Source organism: Chionomys nivalis, chromosome 8 (genome assembly GCF_950005125.1).
Source record: "Chionomys nivalis chromosome 8, mChiNiv1.1, whole genome shotgun sequence".
NCBI lineage: Eukaryota > Metazoa > Chordata > Mammalia > Rodentia > Cricetidae > Chionomys > Chionomys nivalis.
In genome coordinates, this window is record NC_080093.1 from 74118226 (window position 1) to 74136795 (window position 18570).

General features: G+C 44.1%; 1 protein-coding gene across 1 annotated transcript in view; it reads right to left on the bottom strand.

Moving 5' to 3' along the window:
• The window catches only part of Cacng3 (calcium voltage-gated channel auxiliary subunit gamma 3), a 98037-nt gene extending 87231 nt beyond the window's left edge, over nt 1–10806 (bottom strand). The window contains exon 1 of the mRNA XM_057778838.1: nt 9823–10806. Within this exon, the coding sequence (XP_057634821.1) occupies nt 9823–10033 (211 nt within the window). The 5' untranslated portion in view covers nt 10034–10806. The remainder of the gene's footprint in view (nt 1–9822) is intronic.
• Nucleotides 10807–18570: the final 7764 nt, after the last annotated feature.

Genomic DNA, 18570 nt, shown 5'->3' on the forward strand with positions numbered 1-18570 from the left:
AATCCTCAGGAAAGAGGACAGCCCTGAACCTAATAGTATCTCCAACTTAATTAGTCTCCAGCTCCAGTGTGGAAGCAATGGGAGGTGGCTCACAGTTTGTGCCCTGAATCCAGTTAGCCTTCTTGTGCATCTTCCAAACCCTTGGGGCTGCCTTTTCAAGGGGAAACAGCACTCGTCTGGGGAGGAGGTGTTTCTTCATAGCCTGGTGCTATGGTGTTGAAACCATTCTGGTTTTTACCGTTTCTTTTCCTTGGTGTTGCCTTCTGGATTTGCAATCAAAAGCAACAACTCTTAACTTTATGCTTGCTCTGTGTGGCGTGTGTATATATGTTCAAGCGTGTGCTTGCTCACACATATATGTGTGGGTGTGGTGGCCAGAGGTCAGAATCAAGGTGTCCTTCTTTATCTCTCTTTGTCTTTTTAGTGTTCATTTTTTGAAATAGGGTCCCTCATGGAACCTGGATCTCACCAACTCAGCGAGACCACATAGCTAGTGAGCTCCAGGACCCACCTGTTCTCCTCCTCAGCACTGGCATTACAGGTTTGCACCACCACTCCTGGCTTTTTTTTCCCCCATAGGTGCTATTGGTCCAACTCAGGTCCTATGCCTGAGTGCCAAGCGCTTTGCTGACTGAACCACATCCCCAGCCTCCAGCGTAATGGTTTTTTCATGATATTTGCAGCTATTAGACAGTTGTGTGCTAGCGACTGGCACCAGGCTTCCCTGACAGAGCAGGTGGGATGAAACCCATTCTGCCAGGCCTGGGCTTTTAATTAGGGACAGCGGTGCTGAGGTTAGGGAGGGCTGTGCCTTGTGTCCCAGTCCTACTGTGACTCTGAGCAAACCACCTTATCTCTCTGAGCCTCTGTCTCCTTGCTGGTGACACAGAATGGCCAGCGGTAGTCTGGCTTTTAGGATAATCAGCTGATCCTGTTTATACTGCATATCCAAGTGCCTAGCGCATAATTAATGAGAGACAGCAGATGCAAGGACTTGCATCCCAGCTCCGTGTGAAAGTCTCAAAAATGCAGATAACAGTAATATCTGCTTTCTGAAGAGATCATGAGGATCGAGTGGTGCTTATTAAGCGCTTACTTAGAACACTGCTTAAATTGTATATGCCTGTTGTTAAGTAAATAAACAAATGTTCAGGGGATGGCCAGGAAGACGAGCACACAGCCTGACACAATGTTAGTAACTTTGCACAGGGAAGGTTATTGCTAAGTGTCAGCTGTCATTTGTACTGCTTTCTTATGACTTCCCTCAGTGATTGTCATAGCCCATTCTTCTCCTTTCTTGGAAGCATGTTAGCATCCCACAGGCTCGCTAACAGCATCTCACCTGCTTAACAATATCAGGAAGAAGGGGCATATTCCCTGGAGGTAGGTTACCTAGTGTGACCGAAGACATGGGACAAGTACATCTGCCTTGCAGAGTTTTCTAGACATGGCAAATCAATGCATGGTTTGGGGGGGGGGGGGTAAATGGTAGTCAAACCCTGGATTTTCCTTCATCTCTCTCTTTCTAATATATATTTATATATAAAGATTATACATATATAATCTTTCTATCTATATTATTATCGTATCTACATGTACATGTAAAGAGGGAGCTCTTTCAATGGCTCCCCTTTTTAAGGAGATAGTCTATGTTTCCCGATGACATCATTTCCATTTCCCTTGATGAACCATGTCCAGAGCACTAAGAGAGAAGAGACCTGCGCTTCTCTTACTTAGCTCACTGTTGTTACTGCTAATCCAGCTAATGACCAAATCATGGAGCCTAACACGGTGGATTTCTTATGAAGGCACAGGCATTGGTTGCTGGAGGGCCCTAGGGTTCCTTCCCAATGACATGCTTCCTTGTTGTGAAATATCTGACTTTGGACTGGGCTGTCCCATCTCATGTTGGCTCCTCTGCTGGCTGAGCCCCATGTTGCTGAGACTGCAGTTACCGACCCTGTACCCTGTAACTATGTTTAAAGCCTCTCCCCTACTAGACTGACTTGGCTCTGCACGAAGGTGCGTGACTGGGAAGTGGAGAGGGGGCTGGCATTCAGTCCCTGTTGGACCCCAAGGTCACGAGAACCCAGGTAGTGTGACTTTTTCACAAGTATGATGCAGGTGGGCCAAGGGCTTTTCCGTGAACGAGCATCTTTCTTCGGTAAGCTACCCAAGCTCCATTCAACTTACAGAACCTCGTCATCCCAAACCAGGTCATCCTCATTGTCATGCACTCTTCCACCATGACTGTTTCCCCTCTGGCTCCTTGCTGAGGTTGGCACGCACACAAATGTGTAGCCATGCAGCCTAAACAGTCATTCAAGCCAGAAGAGAAATACTGGCCTCTCTCTTCCCTTAAACATTCTTGTGTATTTTGAATAATTCTTCTTGGAGCCCAAGGGAACTCACTGAAAGACCACTTCTTTGGGGGGAAAGAGGACTGGGATAGGACAGATCATTTACCATCTGAAAGCAAGTTAATACTCTGACATGAATGGATCAAGAAGTAATGGATAACACATTGTTAACAGAACCACAGAAAAAGTGGTTGGGAAAAAAAAGCTTGCTACCTTTGACAAGCAGGTGCCATGCTTAAATATTCCTAGACACATATTTTGAGTATTTGCTCCCTAGTAGGGTTCACCATTTGGGGAGTCCTTGAACCTTTAGACCTCTGTCTGGCAGAAGTAGGTCACTAGGGTTAGGCCTTTGAAGGTCATCTCTGGTTCCTGGTTCCCGCCACTCTCTAGTGTGTCTGCTTGATACGGACAACTGTTCTCTGCCACATGTTCCCACTGCCCAAATGCATCGGACCAAACGATGACAGATGCCTCTGAAACCGTGTTCCAAAACACACCCTTCCTCTCTTAAGTAGCTTCTGTCAATGGCACTATTTTGGAGATAGCATTTGCAAAGTAATACAGCCGGTGAGGAGACAACCAGAGGTGAAGCCATCTCCAAGATCTTGCACTCACTGAAAAATGGGAGCCAGGTGTGATCCCAGGCTCATGGGTCCCTAGACCTCCACTGTTACACAGAACTCTCTGAGCTGTTACTAAAGCCAAGCTTGTTTCTTCCGTAGAACAGTGTGTCTTTTAGGGCCTCCAAGACAGAGGGAAAGAAAACAACCTTGTGGGTTTTTTTCTTCTTTTTTCTTTTTTTTTCCTTGTGGTTTTTCTAAGACTCCTCTTTAACCACATGAATACTGTTTTCATTTACAAGGGCTTCCATACTGCAAAGTATAATTTTCAAACTATTAAGAACACATTTCTCCTAACTTACGGAGTCAACCGATGTCAAGTTTTATTCAACTCCGCAGCAAGGGAGCCAGCAGAATCATAAAACTAGTTCAAGTGAGGCATAAACAACATTCTGAAATAAGACTGTAAAGTTAGATGCAGACACTGATGGCACGCTGGGAATGGCAAGCCGCTGTGTTGGGGCTTACCTTTTCTTCTGACCAGAAATCATTTGTACTGTTACTGAACAAAATGTTTTGTTCATTTTACCAATTTTTGAACTGAATAAGCATACAGTTAATGGATCTGAGTCTACTTCTTTAAAAAAACAAAAATTAAACAAAGTATATCCCCCTGGGTGATCAGACAGTTTCTTAAGTCAACTTGTACCCTGCTCAGTGAAAGCATGAGAACCTGGCATCATTTTGCCTGGTTCCTTGTATTTTTTCCTCAACACACAATACAATAGCCCACATTGGTCAATCTTATGTGCATGAGTGGTCTTCACCGTACTCCACAAGATACGATTTCAAGTGATAAAACCAACAGAGGGATTTCCCAGATCTTTGTTGTCGGTGATGGAACCACAGAAAAGAAGACAGAATGCTGTGTTTGAGGCAGAGAGAAGATGCCTGAGGGCTTTGTAACAATGAGGACACAGCTGGGAAGAAATGTTGATCAGTCAGTTGAGCCCAAGACCAGCCCACAAATGGTGTCCATGGCTGAAACAGGGTCATGATCCGACATGCGATAGTGGGAATGTAGGGGTCAGATGGGTCCTATTTTCTATCTGGATACCATTTACTGTGGAAGTAACTGGGCATCTAAGCATTAGTTTCTCTACCAGTCAAATCAGTCACATTTTTACTATGGTGGCCAAAATACCTGGCAATCTTTATTTTTTACTTAATGGATCTTAGGGAGTCCTGGGAGGTCTCAGGGATGGGTAACATGCCTGGTGAGGGACTTTGAACAAGTGTGGTTTGTCAACACTAAGGAAAGTGTCTTGGTATTTAACATATTATGACTATCTGGACACAGCATAGCTGTGTGTCATTCACGCTCCTGTTCTGACCTCTTCCACCTACCTAATCCTAACTTAACCCACAGACCCAGCTGAGGCCACTTGCTTGTATCCTGCCTCATGACTCTGGCCCACTTTCGTCTTGCTTTTGACTCTAAGATTTTTTTGGGTGAGGAGGAAGAATGCATGGAATGGACCAGAAAGGTCGGGAAGAGCTCTAGTCTGTTCTGTGTCATGCCTTAGATTAGATGACAGGGTAAGATGGGAGATCTAGGAATGAAGGAGCAGAAGCAGCTGTTCCTAAGTTCTAGGGACATATAGGAGCATTCCTCAAAGATAAGACCCCGTGCCTACAGAGTTTGCCTTCTGCCGGGTGTTGTAAGATATGAAAAGTTTGCGTTGATGTATCTTGAAGGCGCCTAGCATAGGGTTTGGCACACAGGACATACTCAATAATCGCCCACCTCACCCCACCCCCTGCAACTTGCCTTCTTCCTCAACCGCATCTTTGCAGCTTCCCTGAAGGATTCTGAACACATAAATAAAGCTGGAACCCCATCTGGCTGACAAAGCCAACCATCTGCAGATTTGGAAATATGGGGGAACTTCTAATGACTGGCTAATTTTTTTTCAGATTTTCAGCCAGATGTTTGGTGTCATTCAGACCCATCTGCAGCAGAAGCAGCAGTTTACTGAACTTCCTTCCCATGATTTTTAAGTTCCCTGAGCTATAATTCCAAATAAGCTTTCTCTTCTTAATATCCAAAACCCTTTTAATGAGTTCTAAAGAATGACTCATGAACTGAGTATGAAAAAATCAGAAGTTTGCTTTAAAGGGTCATTTAGGGAATTTTTAGGGCTCAAAACTGGCAACCTATGGACAAAGTTAAGCTATAATGTAACTACAGTTTGGATGAGTCCATGTTTTTAGAAAAGTGAGCTATTTGCTTGTATTTTAAAATTCAAATGGTTTTGTGCGTGATTTTTCTTTGATTTTTTTCTTCTTTCTATGTATACATGTATGCTGTGTATGCATGTATATATATCAGGTTGTGTATGAGTGTACCTGTGTGTGTGTGCACGTGTGTGGGCAAGTATGTGTGTGCACACGTGGAGGCCAGAGTCTGAAGTTGGATGTCTTTTTGATCAATCGCTCCCTACCCTATATGCTGAGTGAGGCTCTCTCAGCTGAACCTGGAGTTTTCTAATTCAGCTAGTCTAGTTATTCAGATTGCTCAGGAAACCTCCTGTGTTTGCCTTAACCACTCAGCGCTTGCATGGTGTGTGTGTGTGTGTGTGTGTGTGTGTGTGTGTGTGTGTGTGTGTATGTGGTGGCAGGGGGGGAATCTCAACTCCAGGCCTTAAACATTTGTTTAATGAGCACTTTGCCTATTGAGCCATTTCCCTGCCCCTTATATGTTGACACACAATTGATACACACGTCGCTAGTGTCAAACTCAATTCAAGTCAACTCACTGTCATTTTCAGATGGTCTCTCTCTAGCTTGGTACAGTCCCCTACTACCCTCTATTGCCCCCGCATTGAGACCAAATTCTGGTCATCATATGTCTCCCTAAATGTACTGTCGTTGTCTACCGTACAGCTGAGGTGAAAGAGCGGGAGACTCTTCTTCAAAATTTCCCCGACCTGGCTCGGCCACAGAGACAGTTAGATTTAGGACTTCTTAACCTCACCTAAAGTTCTTACCTTAGAACTGACTAAAGTTCAAGGGAGGAAAGCCACATGATCAATTTACATGACTGTTAGGGTCAGAAATGTGATTAGCACCCAGGGTTCTTCACTGTTAGGTTAGTGGTCTCTCCATTATCTAATTGCATTGCTTTACTTGGATCTAGGGCTTCAGTGGTTTTGGTTTTTTATTTTATTTTTTTATTTTTTTTTTATTTTTTTTTGTGTGTGTATTTTTAATGAGAGAGATGCCTACTGTACACATTCTCATTCAAATTCGCATGCTGCCTTTGAAGACATGCAGCAGGTGGGCCTTGGTGAATGCCTTGCCTGCCTTCCAGATAATGAGTCAGGCAATCGCTAGGGTTTCTTTCTCGCTGTGAGTGTCTCTGCAGAGGTTGATTGCTTTCTCATTCAAAGTGCATCTTTTATTGCTTCGAGTTTGTTCTGATCTGATGGCTTCTGTGTCCCTTCCATCGATGCACAGACAAGCTGAATGTGTTCAGATTTGAGACTTCTGAATGGAAAAACCCATGTGTCTGGACAGTCTCACAAGTCAGTATTTCTGTCGGCAGCAAATAAGCCGCCAGAGCCTGAACTAAGGCTCTCTAGCAATACCCTGGGAAGCTGCAAGTCTTGACTAAGTACCGCCAGCCCAACTGAGATATATGACCTTAAGCAAATTATGGAGCTTCCCCCAGTCTCAGTTTCCTCATCTATAAGGTGAGGGTAATGACAATACTTGCACCCCTAAGCTCCCCTGAAGATGAAAGACCTAATTCTTTCAAAATTTTGGAAACAGTACTAGTATATGGGAAGCTGAGCACAGAGAACACTCTGCCGTCTCTTTTGAGTGTCATGGTCCTGACGAGCACGCACAGTCATCCCAGACCCACTGCAAAACCTTCGTTCTATGATGGCCCTGACATCATAGTTGCTTGGAGAGCCTTTAGGAAGTTCAGATACCAAGGGTCCACCATAGATCAATGGAGGCTTGGAATACAGTTGTGGAACTTGATATTCTATTTAAAAACAAGCACAAAGCCTATTAATGGGAGTCCAATGGCTAGCCAAGCTTGGGGACAATTGATATTTTCTTTTAGCTTTGAATACTTTGGCTATTCGGGGACTCACCACCTCTAGAAGCTTCCTACTCCACACTAGGTGGTTATTTATATTTAGGTAAAATCTGTCTTACTTTAGTTCCCTCATCAACTCCCTTGAGACCACATAGATTTCAATTCTATCTTCCAAATGACAGCCCTTCATATGTTTGCAGACAGCTGTCATGCTCCTCCCGAGTAGTCCCTTATTTGGGGCAAAATAGTCGCATTGTCTCCTGGCTCTTAATGTATAAAAAAAGGACTCTTCTAAATTATGTGTAACAAAAAAAAAATTGAGCTATTGCACTCCCTACACAGGTCCTTTGATGTTTCACAAATCAGAAGATGAGGATGTTGGCGCTTCTGAGATAGACAGGAGCTAGTGACTCGAGATGGCTATTTATCTTCATCCTTACAAAGGATGGAAATCTTAGGATGATGCATGTTGGCCACTGCATGTATCTTATCAAGCAGAAAACAGAGGCCCCTGCAAATTCCTTGAACACTTGATATATTTAAATCATTAAGAAGAATCTTGGCTTCAAATTTTAGCCAGTCCCATCTAGATGTAAAAACTTTTCAGATCCATAATGGTTTGTGTATCTTACCAAATGGGATGCTTCAAAAATGTAAAATGTAGCTGAGAAAAACTATAGGAAGACTCCAGAAGTTTTCTTGAAAGAATTGACTTGCCCAAGAACACATCTTCAATCCATTTAATTCCTTCCAAATTTCCTTTCTCACTTATCCCACTAAACCCACGGAATACTTGGGGCTTTAGTCCCAAGCATTCTCTGTAGGCACAGAGTAGCATGTTGAAGAGAAAACACTCTTTAGGAGGCTTTGAGAAAAGGTTCAGAAAGCCCTGATTCATTTTCTGACAGACTGTTAAATAAATAGGACACAGTGAGGGATATCAATATTTGAGTTTAATTTTACATTTCTAAAATATTTAAAAGAAGTAAAATAACTGTAAATGACTAAATCTGACATACTTGCATATAGTTTTGACTGGAGCAGAGCCTTGGGGTTTTTTTTATTCCACTTTTGTAGGCATCATCTCATCTTCCAAACCACAGCATTGTAAAACTGATTTAATTCATTATTGCCAATACACCAAAGGGAATGATGGAATTTCCCCAAGGTGAATGACCTCTTGCTGCCCAACTGCAAATGCTCAGAAATAACCACAAATGTTAGATTCTTCATGATATTTAGGAAAGAATCATTTCAGAATTTCTGGCAGTACACTGACAGAAACTGCAAGCTGGAGTCATGCTCATGTAAAACTATCAATTCCAAACCAATCATTTCTTGGGTTAACTGAGCGTTTCAAAGGACAAATGTCTTTGCTAAGTGTATAGTGACTATCTGCAGAATTGCTTGGATTTTCTAACTTCATGTGGATTCTCCCTTCAGAAAGGTTGCCCTTTCCCTCCTGAATTTCCCACCAGTTGCAAATCTGCGTTGGAAACAGAATGAACTGTAGTGGCGCTATAGTCAGGGGAGTTCAGAGCGTCAGGACATGGGAAGGAGGCCAGAGAATGATGCAATATTACACTAGCAAGTGATGTCATAGCATGATTTCCTAAGTCATTTGCATAAATGCGAGTTCCTGAGAAACCCTGAGAAGAGCCACAGGGAATGCAGAGGGAGAGAATCAACAGCAAATGGAGGAGGGGAAGGAAGCCCCTATTTTCTTGACTCTCACTGAGATAAACTTCACTGATTCCCCAGCAGCCACAGAAATAACAAAAAGCAATCAACCAACCAAATAAAACCATTCCTCAGTGCCCCTTTAATCTAGTGTCTCCCTCGGGTAACAGGTCCAGGGACCTTTGATTTTCTTCTTTGTTTCCACTCTTTGTGGTACCCAGGCACCGTCTATTATTGAAGCTGACAGTCACTCTTTATGCAGTGAAGCAAGTTTAGTAGTGACATAGGCTACCTAAGAGCTCCCCATTCTAAAATTGGCCTGCCCTCTGCATTCCTATTTAGAACAAATCCTCTAATTTTTAAAATTAGAAACAGTGAGCTGTAATTCTTAGAGTTAGTATCCTCTAAATGTCAAGGAAATACATTTGCTGGTTATGAGCTTGATTTATGAATGAAGTCAGGTGGATAGCAAATACCAAGACTTCACTTTTATTTTGATCCCAAATAATGAAACACTTATTCATAAATGAAATTTTCTTTAGATGTGGGGGTGTGAGAGTTGGGGTTTACATATTGTTCATGGGTACCAATTGGCAAAGGAAGTTCATGACAATGTCTAGTTAGACCAAACTCAGGAGACGCTAAGATTCTACTGGAAGAAGAAAAGAATGCAGATCAGAGTGCCCCATGTCAGATCAGCCCCCTTCACCTCTTTCATCACCTTCCTATCTCCCCTCCCTTGCCTCCTTAATTATCCCAGTTCACTTAAATGCAATTAAACAAATCCAAAGTCTCCTTCTCTAGACAGAGATACAAACAGTGCACAACATGCCTAGAGATTTGGGATTAGAAGATTTCCCAGCTGCAGACGCTGCTTAAAGTGTTACAAAATCGCATCACATTTAGCTTAGACTGAAAACAATCAACAAGACCCAACCCTTCCAAGCACACAGCACCAGCCTCAGTGGAAACAGTCTGGACACTCACACGTTTTCAAAAACAATTTCAACTGTTTTTCTTCCCCTCCACTGCCTCGCTTTCCTCTCAAACACACATCAGAACATTAGAAGTCGATCATTCAGAGCCAGTGAGAGGAATTTGTGAGTACCTTCTAAGCAGCAGGTCCTCCACAACCCGGAGTGGGTCATTACTTCTTCATTCTTCCTGCTGGTTTCATTGTCACTTGTAGATTTAGTCCTGCACACACCTCTGGAATATAGCCAGTAGTCCGTGCCCACTGCAATGGTCATTAAACTAAAAGCTGCGAAGGCTCCTACGGTGGTGATCAACATCTGGATACCTCTGTCACACATCCTCATAATTCTTCATGGTACTCTGAACGGCTGGGGGTTGGAGGGGGAGATTCAGTGCCAGAGGGGAGAATCACTCTGCAGCTGGGTAACCTAGGATGGCCTCTTCCAAAAATCTGGATCTCCTTTTGTCAGCATCCACGGGGACTTTGGGAAAGCTGGGATTTCCTGTCTTGAGCTCTCTCCAGTTCCCTGAGTCCTCTATGGCCCTCGGGAGGGTGCGGGCTCCAGGGGGTTGGTCCACATCACTGCTGCGGTCAGAGGATTCCTGGGTTGCTTTCATTCCTCAGGAGCTTGGTGGGGACGAGGGTTTGTGCTGGGCATGGCTTCAGAGCTTGGAGCTGCCAGATCGGTTTGAGATGCGCCTGGTTCCTCACAGCCCCAGGAGACTCGAGGCAAAAGAAACCCAGAGAGGTCTTGTGTGAGAGCGTGTGTGTGTCTGTGTATGTGTGTGTATGTATGTGTGTGAGTGTGTATGTGTGTGTATGTGTGTGCGCGCGTGCGTGCGTGCGTGTGTGCGAGCGCGTGTGCCGGGGGTGAGGGCGGATGGCAAAAAATAGCTCTGCTGGGAGGCGAGTCGCTGAGAAGAGTGTTCACTGCTTCCCCAGCCTCCCAGGAAAGCTCTCCGCCTGCTCTCCACACCCCCGCGCAAACTGGAGAAAAGGGAGAGTCCTGGGGCGGGGGCCGGCCGCTTGCTTGGGAAGGCTGAGGTCCGTGGTGCTGAACGGACAGCTCCTCTCCTGTTGCCCAGCCTCCCTCTTCCCGATGCAGGGTCGTTGGAGGTCCGCGGTGCTGAAGGGACAGCTCCGTTCTGCGGCTGTACCCCAGCTCTTCTACCTTCTAGGCTAGAGACCCGAGGTGCCAAGGGTCGCTCCCGTAACACTCCCCTCGTGTTTTCCCGGAACCAGCCAGCCAACTCCGCGTAGTCGAGCCCACACCCCGAGCAAAGTTTCGGGAGCCCAAATCAGTCAGCACCAGGTCTCCAGGGCACTGCAGCACGGTGGATCCCGCTCCTCAGAGGGAAGGGTTAAGGACAAGGGCCAGGGAAAGAAACCCACAGCGCACTCTGGCGCGCGCGTTCTCTCAGCGCCCACCCAACGCAGCATTCTCTAGTCAGCCCTCCTCCTCATCCCTGAGCCCAGTGAACCAAGCAACTTTGCTCTTTGCTGCGGGAGTCCACTGGGGAAACCGAAGCTGGGAAGGATCTAATTTACTTAAAGGGATGGAAGGCTCTGACTGACGGTTCACTTGGGTGGGCAAAATGTCTCTCTCTCTTTGTATCTGTTTCAATTTTGTTCCTCAGAAAACAAACCAGTATGTCTACCCTCTTCTCTCTGGAGCTCAGGTTTACACAGGAGACAGCATGATCACATATGACCCAGAACAATTCATATACACATGAACTTATACCTCTAAAGGGTCGAAGAGACTACATGTACTCAGACTGTTGTTTATATATCAGGGACCTTGGATAAAGGGATATAAGGGTTTGGTCTCTGAACACACTTGTTAAATATTTTATCACTTTTACCTTTAAGGGGGTGGTGAATTCAGGATGGGAGAGCATTGAAAATGTCAGCTTTTTTCCAAAGGCCCTGGTGATGTTCACTTGTTAACATCTTCCTCTAAGTCAGACCTGGAAGCAGGTGTAATTAGGTCTGGGTTCCTTGCTATCCCAAAGCACAAATGCCATTACACACCTGCAAGTTCCTTCCCTCAGAAATAGAGACTGTTGAAAAGAACCGGCACAGACTAACTTTCCAGTTCCGTATGTTCTAGTATATCGATAAGGACACGCTAATTTGACGTCAGGCATTCCACCAAATTGCTCTGACCATTTATTTCCTTGTGGAATGACAAGTACTGATACCCTGTTGGGTGTTTGGAATTGAGGCTGCCTGCATGGATTGTTTCTGCAAATCCCTGAGATGTGCCCACAACCAGCTGTCATATTTGAGTGTTATTTAACTGGACAAATATATAATGGAAAGGAATCATAGGCACAAATTCATTCTCTGTGGTGCTGTCTGGCTGAACAGAGTAGGGGCAATATACTAAAAAAGTCTCATATTTGGCTCACAACCTTTTTGTGACTTTGAGGTTTTTTACTTTTATGTTAATGTCATTTGAAGATTTGGTTCTTGGTGTTGTATGCATATAGAAGTGCACATGCAGGTTTGCATGTATAATTGTAGTGTGCTTCTGTGTAAGTGCTATGATCATTTTGTCATGGCTTCTGAATGCCTGTGAGTTTGCTGTAGACATAAAGTAGATATGTCAATATATGCATACATCTATATGGTGCAGTTTCTGGGGTCATGAGATCATGTTTTCTATAAACACACAGCTGTGTGCATGCATGGGTGTGTGTGTGTGGATGTGAATATACAGGTGTGATGTAGATTTGTCTGTTTATATGTGTTTAGCTACATATATGTACTTGTTGCAGTTCACACTAAAAGCTTGCCTTATTACAAAACTAAACAGGCTAGGGCCGTACCTAGCTAGATCCTAGAAGTGTGGAGGAAGGTAAGGTACATGAGCCCTCCTTTAAGTGACTTCATGTCTTTTTTTCTCTGTATAGAAAATTTGCTTCTCAGTCATGATTATTGGTTTTCTTGGTCAATATTATTCTCATTGTTAATGCAAATAATATTTATTGTTAACTTTTTTTTAAATTGTCTCAATGTAGTTTAGGCTAATCTTAAACTTGTTGCATAACCCAGGCTGGCCTTGAACTGATCTTCCTACATCAGTGCCTGGGGTTATACAGGTGTATTTATCACACATACCTTGGTTAATAATTATTAAAAAGGTTACATAGCTACATGAAGTTGGTCTTTCTTTCCTGGGAAGCTTTAGAAGATAGGTGGATATTTTCTTCTCCCTCTTAGACATTTAAACAATATGAAATAGTTAATAATGATCAAAACCGCCATTCCTGGGTCTGTTTTATTCTTCTCTTGCTCCAGCAGAGGTAGGAAAGATGCTCTCTGAAGCAAGACAGTGATGGTGGAGGAACTGGGGCCTTAGGAACTGTGTACTCCATTGCTCTGTCCACCGGATGATCAGCAAGACCACAGCAGCCCCAGACCCACACCCTTGGTCACGGGACAGAAAGACAGGCATACCATGTCCGGCTGATAGAACCAAGGATCCAGGTAGACTCCTGAGAAAAAGAAGTCAGGTGCTCAGGTGGACGAAGAGGACAATCATGATCAGAAAGCAACAGAGAAATGGCTGCAATGCCCAAGGACAGAGCTTGACGCTGAAGCTTGCTTGGTGACCTCTGACCAGAACCAAGGTTAATTTGAATGTGGGAGCATGTGAAACAAGTCAAAGAACCTGGCTGAAGTGCGAGCCAGAGGCAGGGAGCCCTCATTTGTGTCCTAATAATTTCTTCTCTTTTACTAGGGGTGATCTCAGCCTTTCATTCAGTGTGATGTGTAGGTGAACACTGGGGTGTGTGGAATCTGCGGTGGGGCCTAGAGAGAAGTACTCATTCTTACCACTAGAGGGCTCTTTCACCAATTCAATTGCAGATTCAAAGCATCCTCTTAAATGAAGCCAGAGGCTTCCTTAGTGTTTGCCAATGATCCCTTCTGATCCTGCTCATCTGGCAGGAGACTCAGGAGGCATTCAGGCAGCTTTAAATCTCTCTCTCTGTGTTTTTTTTTTATTAAGATTTTTTTCTTCCACTGAATTCTTAGCTTGCCATTAACAGTCATAGTATATTTATTTGTGGTTTTCTTATCTGTTAGAGTTCCACTTAGGAAAGTATTGGTAACAGCTAATTTAATTCAATAATTGTTCACGAGTGCCCATCATGCATAAGACAGTCAGCTCCACACTGGGACAATGACGTAAGTTTCATTCTCCAAGGCGCAGGGGATGCTGTATTTGTCTGTAGGCACCAGAAACTCGCTGGAGCTAGCTGGAGAAAATGGAGACCGTAATATAAGAACATGGGGAGTGTTTTGAGGAACCAGAAGCCAAAACTGCAAGTAGGCCTCAGATAGGAACTGGAATTCCTACAAAAAAGTCACTGGGACCCTTGACACCACCTGTATTTTCCATATATGTTCCCTTTTGCATCCTTAGAAGGAAAGTTTTGCCTTCTCTGTTGCAGTCTCATTGCTGTGGAGGAATAACACCCAGTGCAAACAGCTGATGGTGATGAGGAGCTATTGGTTCTGGCTTCAGGGGTTTCAACCCAACATGCACAGCTCACATCTTGGTATCCAGGAGGCGGAGAGGGAGGGAGTGGGGGCAGTAAGGAGGGAGGGTGAGCATGTGCTGGAGGATCCCCATGCTCATCTCTCCGGGCCCTCAGCCTATGGACTGCTTGAGAGCAGATCTTCCTATTTTGATGGATGTCTTTGGACCTCACAGACACAGCTAGGGTTGGGAGTTCCTAACCTCCAGTTGCTTCTCAAGTCAATCAACTTGATAGTCAAAGTCAACCCTCACACCTTCTCTGTGTTTTGAACTTCAAGATGGAAGCTAAAGTTAGACTTTTTTATGTTATCCCTATCAAGAAATCTACCTAGACTAACGTGAGGTACTTTAGCTCTAGTTTAGAATATCCAGAACTGACAACCTAACCTGTCTAATTTGTGTTATATTATTAGACTACCATCATTCAGATGGGCTCAAGGGAGGGGATCCTATGGTACAATCTGGCTAAGAGGCTAAGAGGACCATACCCTGTGGTCTGGGGAAGAAAGGTGGAAGGCAGTATCATGACACCACAGACAAAAACAGATGCATATCTTTGACTGAAAAAAGTATATATAGAACCTGGGCATCTTATAAAAATGGCAAAGATAAGGATTGTAGAGATAATTCAGCAGTTAAGAGCAATGGATACTTTTCCAGAGGACCTAGGTTCAATTCCCAGTACCCACAGGGCAGCTCACAATCATCTGTAACTCTAGTTCCAGGGGATCTGTTACCCTCTTCTGTCCTCTAAGGAGGCTACCAAGCACACACATGATACATAGACATACACGCAGGCAAAAAATTCCATACCCATAGAATAAATAAATAGTCAATAGAAGAACTGACATCCAATTACTGTATTTGAAACAGAAGAAGGGGGTGGGGTAGAGTGAGCTAAAAGAAGACAAACATAGACGTCCTATAACCCTTGGGCAGAAAGACCAGGGGCTCTAGGGCAGCTGCCCTTTCATTTCAGCCCTTTCTAGCCTACCTGGTTTTAAATCATATGCATGCATACTTTGGTGAGTGTTTAAAGTTAATTAAAAGAGGAACACAAACAAAAAGCATCAAGCCACCTGCCCACTGCTCTCAGCCACCTCTTGCTTTATTGGTACAGAAATGCCAACTGTTTCTAGGAGCTATCTCTTCACTCCTAGTGTCTGGGCTTCTCTTCCCTGAGATATCCTGCTCATTGAACAGGTGCTTAACTAGATGGTTCGGCAGGTAAAGATACTTGCTGCCAAGCCTGACGACCTGAGTTCAGTCTCTGGGACTCACACGGTAGAGGGAAAGATCCTCCTGCAAGTTGTCTTCTGATTTCCATGTTCCTGTCTTGGTAGGCATGTGCCTGTAGACGAATGTACATGTACATATACACATACAAGCAAATACATGAAATAAAAAAGTAATTCTCAATTTACACAAATTAGATCTCTTGTGGTTTACTCTGTCACTTCCTTTATTTCTGAGTTCAAATGTCACCATCTCAGAGCATCCTTCCCTAGCTGTGCCGTCTCAAATATCATCTCATAGTTCTCTCTCACCCCTCACTCTGGCCTGTGTGCTGTCATGGCATTTGTTAAACCTGATTGCATGAACACTCAGTCGGGTGCATATATGTGTGTTTTCATGTTTTCCTCATCTTCCTGATGGGGAAGTTGTTTTGTTTCCTTTGTACCTGCATTTCTCCACCTCGGACTAGTACCCAGGCTGAAGCAGCTACTCAAATGGCGTTTGCTTAATCCACTAATTGTGGAAGTAATGACTAAGCTTCATGCCTGCAACAGGCACTGTGGACTCAAGCAAGAAGTGCACTGTAGCGGGGCGGTGGTGGCGCACGCCTTTAATCCCAGCACTCGGGAGGCAGAGGCAGGAGGATCTCTGTGAGTTTGAGACCAGCCTAGTCTACAAGAGCTAGTTTCAGGACAGGCTCCAAAACCACAGAGAAACCCTGTCTCGAAAAACCAAAAAAAAAAAAAAAAGTGCACTGTACTTGGTACCTGGAACATCAGTCTGAAGGAGTGGACGGTGCTGACTAGCAAGATAAGAATACTTGAAGCAGCCGGGCAGTGGTGGTGCACGCCTTTAATCCCAGCACTCGGGAGGCAGAGGCAGGCGGATCTCTGTAAGTTCGAGACCAGCCTGGTCTACAAGTGCTAGTTCCAGGACAGGCTCCAAAACCCTGTCTCGAAAAACCAAAAAAAAAAAAAAAAGAATACTTGAAGCAGATGCTGTTGGACAGACGCCCTTTACCAAAATGGTATGTTTACATAATCCTAATCCTGACTGCCACAAGCCACACCTGCATTTCTTGGGACAATCTTTTCAGTGTCTGGAAGCTGCCTTGCCCAAGGAATGATACATCCCTCAGGGACAGCCTGCAGCCAGAGGGTGACATGAAACAAGCCCTTTCCTCTCTGTGGTGATTTAAATGAGAACAGCCCCTACCAGCTCATTTTTTTTTTTTTTGAATGTCTGGGTCCCAGTTGGTGGATTGTTTAGGAAGGATTAGGGGGTGTGTCCTTGTTGGAGGAAGTGTATCACTGTGGTGTGCTTTGAGCTTTCAAAAGCCCACACCAGTCCCTGTCTTGCCTTTTCTGGGTTTAAAACTGGCGGATCAGATGGGAGGTCTCAGCTGCTGCACCAGGGATGTGCTTGTCTGCCACCATGCCCCTCGCCATGATGCTCATGGACTCTCTAAGCAACGATCCAATTAAATGATTTCTTTTATAAGTTGCCTTGGTCATTGTCCCTTCTCAGCAGTAGTAACCCTGACCAAGACACTTCCCAAGTAGCTTCTTGTCAAGGCATTTAACACAGTAATAGGAACCTAAGACACAAACCAAATCAATGAGCTAGAATTACCTAAAAGGCTTAATATACAATAGATTCCCGATAAAGAGGATGATACTTAACAATGCTAATTTCTAGCGAGTTCTCGTGCTGATCTCTAGAAAACCACAATCGCAGGATTACAGTTCTTTCTTACACTGTGTCCCATGGTCCCTCGGGTTGTTTTTGCCTGGAGATAATTCCTTCAGTAAATCAAGTGCATCAGAACCCCTGCCTCAGGCTCTATTTCTAGGAAATTTAACCTATGCAATCAAAGAGAGCTGACAGAGGAATGTCCTCAAGGGCAACTGAGGTCACTGAAGAAAGCTTTACAGGAAACGCTCTGCTGAAACAGAAGATAAGTGGAGATTAGGGTCAATGTGCTATGGACAGTTAGACTAACATATAGAAAGCCCTGGTCTGAGATGGACTTGAGGGAAAGAAAGAACAAAACACCAATAGTGATTTTAGTGCTGTTTCTATAGTTGAAAGCAAATTTCCTTTTTTCCCCACTCTTCCTTAAAGAGAAAAGTGGGCCAATAACATGACTCTGATCAATAAAATGTAATTAAAAGTTGCTTTATGGAAAGAGCCAGAGGGTGGGAACAATGCATGTGTTTACCTGCTGATGGCTGGATAACCACAATGTGGCACACACATACCGAAGAATATTATCCAACCATGGAAAGGTATGAAATTCAGTACACGCCAGAATATGAACAGACCTTGATGACATCATTATGCTGACACAGAAGATTCTGCTTATCTGAGCCCCCTAAAGCAGGAGAAACTATCGAGGCAGGCAGTGGAGTGGGTCATGAGGAGCTGAAAGACAAGGGTAACAGGAAGCTTTTTGCCACCACTGCAAAACTTTGGCTACAATTGCAGAAAAACGGTTCAGTCAAAGCAGTAAGGATTGCATGATACTGTGAGTGTGAATAATGCCCTTGAATTTAAATGACTGAATATCAAATTTGGGAACTGAAAGATGGCTCAGAGGTTAAGAGCACTGGCTGCTCTTGCAGAGGACCTAGCTTGGGTTCCCATCACCTACACAGAAGAGTTCATAACCTTTTGTAATCCCAGCTCTAGGGGATCCACTGTCCTCTTCTGGACTCCGTGGGAACTACGTGCATATGGTGCATGCAGGCGATCACACATATGCATAAAATAAAAATAAATAAAACCTTTTTATGTCAATTTTTTTGCTATATATTTTTATCACAATAAAAAGATGGGAAGCGTTGTATTATGGGTTTTCTGTAAAATAAGCTCTTCTTGGAAACATTTGACTTTTGGCTGTGTGACAAGGCTTTGCTTTGCCATGTCTTCCTGCCTGAAGCCGGGACACCCTTGTCACTGTGCAGTCACAAGCTCATGTTTAGGAAACAGAAAAGAAAAGAAAAGAAAAGAAAAGAAAAGAAAAGAAAAGAAAAGATGTTCACTCCCCTCCCTATGCTATTAGCCACCATCATATGCCAGGGCTATTTGTC